This window comes from Athene noctua, chromosome 17 (assembly GCF_965140245.1).
Source record: "Athene noctua chromosome 17, bAthNoc1.hap1.1, whole genome shotgun sequence".
Lineage (NCBI taxonomy): Eukaryota > Metazoa > Chordata > Aves > Strigiformes > Strigidae > Athene > Athene noctua.
Window position 1 is genome coordinate 12,051,555 of NC_134053.1, and position 9,237 is coordinate 12,060,791.

Sequence of the window (9,237 nt, forward strand, 5' to 3'; positions counted from 1 at the left end):
CACAAGCATCTACTTTACTTGCACTGGTATAAACCAATAAAGTGACTGCTCCTGAGCAGAATGTACTCTTTCTCACAACTGGAGGACTATTAATAGCCTTGAAGTATTCAAACAACATTTCAGATTAAGGCAGCTACACCTAGAACTCTGTCCTCTAGCACTGTTTGGTAAGATACAGCTCTCCAGCCTCTGCTTTTCATGTTTAGTTCTAACTTAGGAATTATTTTGTTCGGACATGTAAACTTTTCCAATTTGGAAAGACATACACATGCAGCAGAAATTCATCCCAGGTATCAAAGGTTCCTTGTAAGATTTTGCCCTCATGAAAGTTACTTAATGGGAGTTTCTCATCTGTAAATTCTGTTAGAATGGGGGACAGCAGTATGGACTGGCCAGAACCATCAGTTCTGCCATGCAGCAAAGTCCTACCATAAAAAAACAATACCCATTTGTTACAGATTTGATAGAAATGACCTGTTCTTTACCACTTACAACTGATGACAAATTGCAGACACAGTGGCAAACCGTGAGAACAACTTTATTTCTTCACAATCTGAATAACATCCTCATCTTCAAGAGTATGATCTTTACCAACTTTTTGAGGGTTGTGTTTAACAGATGAACCCCAGACCAGTGCACTGAAAGGAGAAGAAAAATCAAATTTAAAAGGCTTAGAAGTATATGTGAATAACAGAACAACAGCTCTTTCCAGCACAAAGCTAATACAGAAAGCAATGCTTAAGGGCTATTTTTATTCTGCAAGTACCTGGATGAGTGGCCCGTGTGAACCAGAGCACAAGCAGATCAATACAAAGCATGAAGTTATCTAAAATACTTACGCATACAGGACAAGGGCCCGTACTGCTGTATGTAGCACTGCTTTCAAATGTAAAGAAAAACATTTTCCTTGTAAGAGGACATATAGCCAAGCAAGAGCATAGGAACATCAAATACAGTATTAATTGTCAGAGGCAGATCTATTCCATTCAACATAAAAAAAAAAATCAAATCTGTTTCCCCTTTCTAGTTTACAAGAGAATGAAATAATGTACCAGGAGACAAAATACTTTCTACTCTCTATAAATTATTCTTTTACAATAATACTTACTATTTAAAGTCTTTGATGAGATTTTTGTGGATCTTCATGCAAAAATCCTCCACTGTGGTCTTGCAGTAAGGTAGTACCACGGGAGAGGTGTAGTCTGGGAGCTGCCCTTTAGGTTTGGTGTAGCTGTAACGCAGATAGAACAGTGAGTCAATACCAAAACCACCCCTTCTCTTTCAACCCATCATGAAATTTCATAGGTCATTTGCACTGTCCTCCTGGGCAACTGTGCCAAGTTCCACTACTTCAGTGGTGACAACAGATACTCTGTAAATTGTCTGAAAATGCACCTGGGTAGCCAGTGGCTGCAACAGGTTCTGCCTTGTAATTGCAAAGGTTTATCACTACTGAACTTTATACAGTTGTTTAGAAGAAGATGAAACAGGAGTAGTTGGTGGAAAAGAACACCTACAGTATTATGGTTCTGACTTGTGATTTTTCTTTTTTGTAAGAAAACTCAGCATATATTTGGAAAAATACTGACAAAAGTCTAGAGCCCGGATACCTAGACATACTAAATCCCTTTTTACAATAGGTTTCATATTATCACAAGAAGATAAATACAAGTTTATAAGTATTAACAGATTCATTCATAAATTCATCCAAAGAAATACATTAGAAGTATGAGGTAACCTTAGAATAATTTATAGTAAAAATATCTGAAATGCTAGATGAAGAAATAAATACAGTTCTGTTAAGAGAGCTGAATGCATGACAGACTGGAAAGAGGACTACCTCTGAAATTCACAACTTTGCACTAAGTTTGACTAGAACTCCATGTTTTCAGGAATTTTTCAAGAGGTACTTTGGACTTGGTTTCACAAGGTCCTTGTTTAATTCCCCTACAAGTTCAAAACACGGCACTTGTGACTATTAAGAAACTGTCCATCACACAAGAGGAGCACAATTTCTGATTTACAGAGTAAACATACTTCAGTGACAAAAGCCATCATCATGTGAAAGCTAGAGTTCTAAACTAATAGAAAACCATTATAAAATTATCTTCATCCTTTTGTGAGACATAATTAAGTCTCAGCATTACACTTAACTCCACAGAAGGCAGCAAGTAGGACTCACATTCGTACTAGCTTCAAGTAGTCCCAAATTTTCTCCAGCAGATCATCAAAGTTCCAGCGATGATGAGCAGATATTGGTACACAGTGGGGTACTTTGTAAATAATATCTAACTCCTCAATGGAAATTTGGTCAATTTTATTTAGGACGTAAATGCATGGGATGTAAACCCTGCAAAAAGAAGGAAATACCATTACAGCAGCCTGGCAGCAGTACACTGCTACCTTAATTGGAAAGAAAAAAACTGCACTTTTGTAAAAGGATATCCCTATGTTGATACCACGTTGCTAGCTTAGCTTCTGTGGGAAGCGAACCTGAGAGACAATTCTTTTCTTTGTAATATAAACTGTCAGTTTGCCAAAGCCAGGGTCCCAACAGTACCTGTTTCCTTCAACGACGTCAATCAGGTCATCAGCAGTGGCGTCACTGCGCAGTGTGACATCAGCATTGTGAATTTTATACTCTGCTAAGATGCTCTTCACTGTTTCAGTATCCAACTCACTCTGAGGACACTGAATGTAGACATAACATTAAGCAATGCAAGAGTTTACAGTCAAATCAAGTATTACAATTAATAATGCTATCACCTAGTAATTGCTGCATATAGATTACTAGAAGTAATAGCTGCATTGTCAGTTATTGGACTTGACTACCATTGTATCACACACAGTTCATCTCAGGAGAGCAAAAAAACCCATTTAAATCGTAACAGCTTTATTTATATTAATGCCCCAGTGAGAGCAGCAATCAGACATTTTCAAAGTAGTTTCCTGTCAGCCTAGGCCCAGTTGCAGTGCACACCCATGTATCTACTAGTTCAGTGCCCAGACAGCTACACGTTAGGTACTTGGATCCCAGAGCACAGTTCTGATTTTTGGTATCTCTGGCTGTTTCTACGCTTTTAAAGATTCAGTGGGAAATGGGAAATGAGGAGTAGTCCAGGTTGCAAGGCCTGGAACTCAGCAATCTTCTCCAGATTACTGTAGCCACCAAGCAAGAGGCAGTTTTTGCACAGTCTCTTTTGGGCCTCGGAACTTGTAACTTGCATGCCTCTGCCATGGAGGGGGTCAGGCTCCCAGGACAGGCACGGATGGCCTCCAAGAAAAATAGCTGACCACAGCACAGTGCAGCTGATCAGCTTCTAAAGAAGTCCTAGCATGGGGATGGTCCCAGGCATACCATTAACTGCAAATGCCTCTTTCTCCAAGCAATTTTTCTTTTTTAATTTTGGTTAAAGACAACTTCCAACTTACTGTGGCTGTAAGGTTAATGCCTCCTTTGTCCTTTTTTTTAAAGCCGATATTGGGGGGCTTACTATTCAGACGAATTCCAAATCCCTCCAGTTCATTCTCAATGATTTTCTTGTGACCAAGGGGTTTCAGCACATCCAGAACAATGAGAATGAGATTACAGGTTCGAGCAACTAAGAATCAGAAAAAGGAAGTCATCTGTCAAAAAAGTACACTCACACAATCTGAGACAAGACACCACAAAATATGGCTCAGTGGACTGATGACAATATTAAACCCGCAAAGGCCAGTACATTGCTTATCTTTAAATTCCAGTATTAGACTGCAGGTTGTCGAGCTGGCCAAGCATCACTGATAGACAGATCCTTACACATTGTAAGAATCACAGAGGCTGGAAGAATCCTCCTTCCTGTCCACATTCAGACCCCAGATTGATGACAATAAGCTAGGTAAAGAAATTAAGACAGCAGCCTTGCTTGTTATGGGATCACATCTGCCTTCAAACTTGGTAATGTACTTTCACTCCAGTGCCAACACAGAGCACGAACTCAGCAAATGCGTAAAACCAGAACTGAAAACAGAACAAAATGAGAACAGCTACTGATTCACAGCAGGCAGCTCAATTCTAGCATACAATTCAGCTTTTTAAAGACATCAGAAAGGGTGATTCAACCCTCCACTCTCATCAGGTGTACTAACTGAAACAGCGATAGGATGCTGCCTCCAGCTCGAATATACTCACCGGCAATGACTTGCCGTCCTCTGCCTTTACCATCCTTGGCACCTTCGATAATTCCTGGGAGATCAAGCAGCTATTTGTTCAGAGGAAGGAAAGTCACTTATGAGAAAAATATTTTTGTTCATGGAGAAAATAAATCCTACTTTTACCTTTCTCCTACACTAGCTGACTCTACTGCAAATCTGAATAGAACATGGCAAAATTGTTTCCCCTTTGATTCCTATCTATTGTATTATCCCATGTGCCCTATTGGTACAATGCAACAGACCATCACAGAGAGAATATAAGAACTATCACAGGAACTTCTCCCCAGAGCAAAGTGAAAAGCAGGGTAAAATTAGTACCTCGTGGAAACATTTCCAATATATTCTCACCCATTTCTGCATGTCACTTCTAGCCTTCTAATGTGAGGCTAGACCATTCAGCCATAACACCACTGCATATACCATCTCATCCTCACAGATAGAAGAGGATCTCACCTGTATCTTTGCTCCTTTGTACCTAATGACTCCAGGCACAGTAGTTAGCGTAGTGAATTCATATGCTGCCACTTCAGAGTATACACCAGCAAGATTGCTTAGAAGTGTAGATTTCCCCACTGATGGAAAACCCACAAACCCAATTCGGGCATCACCTGTCTTTGCAACATCAAAACCTGCAAATAAGGAGCAAAAACATTTATTTAAAAATTGTCATTTTCTACCTTCTAAGGTTCTGGACAGCAGTCCCTCTATTACTTTTAATATTGCCAGAGTGAAGGCCAAGTAAGCTTCCCTACAAGGGGGATGCAAGTATGAAGTACAGAGTTCATCATCTATATTGCCTTGCACCACTCTGTATAACGCTCCATGGCATGTACCTGTCAATAAAGCGTGGGCTGCAAGGCTTCCCAGTGGGCTATACTTGACTTGAGTGTAGGTGGCGCATTCCCTTTAAGTACTGCAGCTTAGACAATTCCCACCTTTGTATATAAAATTAAGTGGCTGATGCAAGAGGCTTCTTCATGTAAAACCCCTAAGACTTCCGCAAATACAAGATTATATTAGCCAAAATGCAGAAACCCTTTCATTTACGCTTCAGCAAGGGCTCTACCTCAAAGCCCTTAGACCACGGCTGAGGTCCTGTACTGGGAAGGACAAGAAGGAGAGAAGGTTGCTCCAGTTTATTCAGCAGATGGTCTGACACGATTTAAGCAGACAAGAGCCTCCCCCGTTAGGTCGATTTCCGTCACACACGCCGCACTTCGGCAGGGAGGAGCGGCCGGAGCCTTCCCGCAGCACAACGCACCTTCCCCGGGGCCGCCCCCGCCGCCTCCCTTGGGGGTGATGAGCTCCCGGCGTAGCTTGGCCAAGCGGGCCTTCAGCAGCCCCAGGTGGTGAGCCGTGGCCTTGTTCTTCTGCGTCCGGGCCATCTGCAAGAGCACGGAACCGAGGACTCACACCCCCGGGAGAGGCTCCGCCGGGCCGCACCTCCCCTCGGCCGCCGCGCCGCGCCTCACGTCCCCAACGGCGCCGGCGGGGCCCTGTCAGCCCTCCCCCCCCTCCCGGATCCCCGCGGCCGCCCGGTCTAGCGCCTTGCGCCTGGTCCATCCCCGGCCGGGGGCAAGGCCGGCGCGTTACCTCGGCCTCGATCTCCGCGATCTTGGCCAACGTGCCGCTCATCCCGGCGGCGGGTCCCGGGCCCTGCCGGCAGCGCCCCGGCACCGCCCCGCCTCGCCCCGGCCCGGCCCCGGCAGCGCGCAGGCGCGCAGCGGCCTCTCGCGGGAGGCGGGCCCAGCGCTCGCGAGAGGCCGCGGGCGCGCGCCTCAGGCACAGGCGGGAAACGGCCGGCGGCGCGCGCCGACCCGGCCGGAGGCACCGCAGCGCCCCCTGCGCGGCCGCCTCGCAGCGGCGGGCACCGGCAGGGGCGTGCGGGCACCGGCGGGAGCCGGGGGGTGCGGGCGAGCCGGGGGCAGGCGCGGGGACTCGCCCGTGCGAGCGGCAGCCGGGGGTGCGGGGGCAGCGGACGGGGCCGCGGCGGGGCAGGGCCTGGGCGGCCGAGGGGCGGGGGCGCGCGCCTCGCCCGGGGGTTAAGCGGCCCGGCGCTCCCGCGGCTCGCCGCCGGTGTCGCGCAGCCCCGCTGAACCGGGGGGAGCTGCCACACCGCTCCCAGGAGAACCTGCCGTAGCTGATGCTTCACAGACACCGGGCTTCCCTGGAGCCCTCGGCTCCTCTCAGCTGAGCCCCGGCCATACCGCTTTGCCCCAGGGACATCTGTAACTCGCCACTGAACGCCAGCTAATTAAATAGATAAAGGATTTTTTTTTTTTTTTTAAATGGCCCCTTCAAACTTTAAAGAGCCTAGTATCTCTAGCTTTTGACAGTATCCCAAGAAACCAAACATTTGGATTTGGAATGAAAAGTCTTTTTAAAGGAAATACATTTTTATAAGTTTTCAGAATTTGTAGAGTCTGAGTTTGTTTCCCTGTCATATTTTGTCTGAATTTGAATCATTTATAGAAACCTTTTTCTCCATATTTAGTTCTCAGGAAGGTTCTTCTGTCTGAATTTATTGCAAAGTTTATGACATATCTAAAGGTAGAACTTAACATTTTTTAAAAACCATACTGTAGAAGTGACACTTGCAGAACCACCTGCCACATCTTCAGACAGGATTCGGAGTATTGTCAAAATGTAACTAACCTTATAACAATTTTGGTAATACAACTGTTATGGATCATTGTCTGCTTTGACTTACAGTAAAAAGAAAACAAAAAAGGAGAGCACTAGTGCAAAGGAAAGCACACTGCTATTTGCTACCTCCTTCTGCCACTGCATATCCTTAATCAAAAAAGCAGCCTTTAATGTCATAAACTCTTACAGTAGGAACTGTCAATGTAAGCTTATACAGAGTTTACTAAAACAGAATCTCAAATAAAATGGGATTACTATTCCTGGTAATGTGAGCTCAGCTAAACTAGGGTAAATATAAATGCACCTAACCACTGTGTATTTGTTCACGGTTTTCTAATTATTCCTTGTGAACAACATCCATTTTCAACATTGGACATAGCAGATTTGGTCCTGGTACAAATTTTTTCCTACTTCAGATGGAGTTGGACTTGTTTATGCTTCAGCTGAATTCAGCCATACAATCAGTCCACAATTGTGGTCCCTTTTAGTAACAGGAAAAACACAGAAAAATGCAATTCCTGAATACTCAGAGTTTAAGACCACCTCTATTTTTGCAGTCGATGATGGCTAACATCAGAACTGGCTCCTAGCAACGGTAACAGTCGTTCTTACAAACTCACTCTAAATCCCATATATAGTGTCTAACTAAAAACTATTTTTCCAAGTGTGGGCTGAATGAACAGAGATTCAGTAAAATATATGGTTTGAAAATTTAGTTACTGGGTGGTTTTTGTTTTCCTGATTTAGGTATTCGTAGTGTTCTTAACGCACAACTGCTCAGTATATGTTCTTAAATCCTTTTTTTTCCAGAAAGTTACTCAAGCAAAGGTCCCATAAGGAATTCAGGCACCTAAAAACTTTCAGTGTTGAGGATTGTCCTTAGTTACCTGAACTGGGTAAGAGTCTAATTAACAAGGATAATTTATCTGATTTTTTTTCTAGTCAAATGAATACTTTCTAATTGGTTAGAATATTAAAAGTAGCTCGTAACAGTTATGCATAGCATATAGCAGTTTATAACAGCACCCCCTTTTAGGCTTTAGAAAGGCTTTTTTGATAGAGTTTGGTTCCAGGTTGTGAATACAGTGAAATTATTTTTATTTATTGTGATGACTGTTGTGATTTTTTTAATATAAAGGTGTTTTATGTGATGTGGCACTTGGAGAACTGGGTGGTTATGACCATGGGAAGTTGGAGAACTGGGTGGTTATGACCATGGGAAGTTAGGTGTGACAACTGGGAAAATGAGTGAAAGGTGGATAATTGGGAATGGATAAATTATGTCCTCCAAGGACAGCAGTCAAAACTAGAAAATGGAGTGCAAATCATAAAAGTTTATTTTAAAAAACAAAACCAAAAAAGTCAGAGAAGGGGAAAAATCAATATTCATAGAAAATTGGATATAATGTCAGAAGAGGAAAAAGCCCCCAATGGAACCTGAGAGAAAATGAAAGGAGATTTAAGAGACTGAGATCTACTCAAAGGTTAATTGAGCTTTATAGTGGATGCTGATGGAAGATGGACTATGTGAATTACCATTTTTTAAATTAAAATATATATGTATGTTTTTTAAATTGAGAGATTTCAATTTAGGCAATCTAGATGAAGTGCAAGAGGGGGTGTACTTCCAAAGGTTGTCATTTGCACAGCAGTGGCAGAGTCAGTCTCAGGTGGCCAACTGCCTACTCTGTCAGACAACACAGAGTAAAACTTCAGATATGGAGTTAAAAAAAACAGATTATCAAGTAGTCATATGAATTACTAACTGATAAAATGAAAGTATATAACATAAGTACTTTTTGAATAATATTTTTAATAAGGTAAGGAAAGCAGTATACTATAGGATGTTTAGACAATGAAGGAAGACTGCATCTGAAATAAAGGCGGTCTCATCAAACAATTAAGAAGCATGACACAGTATGGAATCAGTGATTGGGAAAAAACAGGAGTGTTTGTTTCATCAAGCTACAATGACAGGAATGTGACTGAAATGGCACATACCTCATTAGCAAGATCTGAATGATGGAGGGCTGTAGCAAAAATCGGTTTCAGAAATCCATATTCTACACACTCCAGTCCTGCTGACTCATTGATTTTGAGCAAGTCATTTCCTTTACTTGTGCCTCAGTTTTATTTTTGCACAACAGGAATGTGCAGTTGCCGCAGAATGATTGAAACTTTCACGTTTCTATAGCACTGCCCTGCAATTATAATAACTGTAGATCACTTCAGTAGGAGAGCTGAGCAGTTAATGCATTTAGTGTGTTTTCTGTCAAACTACCAATTTTAAATAAGCCGCTTAATTATGGGTCAAATTCTGAAATTATTTCCAAAACAGCTATTTTTTTAGCTTGAGGAAGAGTTTACTTACATGAGATGCAAACTAAGTATGTTGAA

The 9,237-nt window shown here is 42.9% G+C and overlaps 1 protein-coding gene across 1 annotated transcript; it reads right to left on the reverse strand.

Moving 5' to 3' along the window:
• Positions 1-522: 522 nt before the first annotated feature.
• DRG1 (developmentally regulated GTP binding protein 1) lies at positions 523-5,902 on the reverse strand. Its single transcript, XM_074920781.1, has 9 exons — positions 5,788-5,902; positions 5,456-5,579; positions 4,648-4,823; positions 4,172-4,241; positions 3,433-3,602; positions 2,561-2,691; positions 2,183-2,350; positions 1,109-1,231; positions 523-638 (listed from the first exon to the last, which is right to left on the reverse strand). Exons 1-9 carry the CDS (start codon positions 5,827-5,829, stop codon positions 539-541), a joined length of 1,104 nt encoding a protein of 367 aa, XP_074776882.1. The 5' UTR covers positions 5,830-5,902; the 3' UTR covers positions 523-538.
• Positions 5,903-9,237: the final 3,335 nt, after the last annotated feature.

Coding starts and splice junctions, on each gene's coding strand:
- DRG1 (XM_074920781.1), bottom strand. CDS start 5,829: ATGAGCGGCACGTTGGCCAAGATCGCGGAGATCGAGGCCGAG. Junction 5,580..5,787: donor TCGCGGAGATCGAGGCCGAG/GTAACGCGCCGG, acceptor GTGCTCTTGCAG/ATGGCCCGGACGCAGAAGAA. Junction 1,232..2,182: donor TACTTGAAGCTAGTACGAAT/GTGAGTCCTACT, acceptor TCTGCGTTACAG/CTACACCAAACCTAAAGGGC.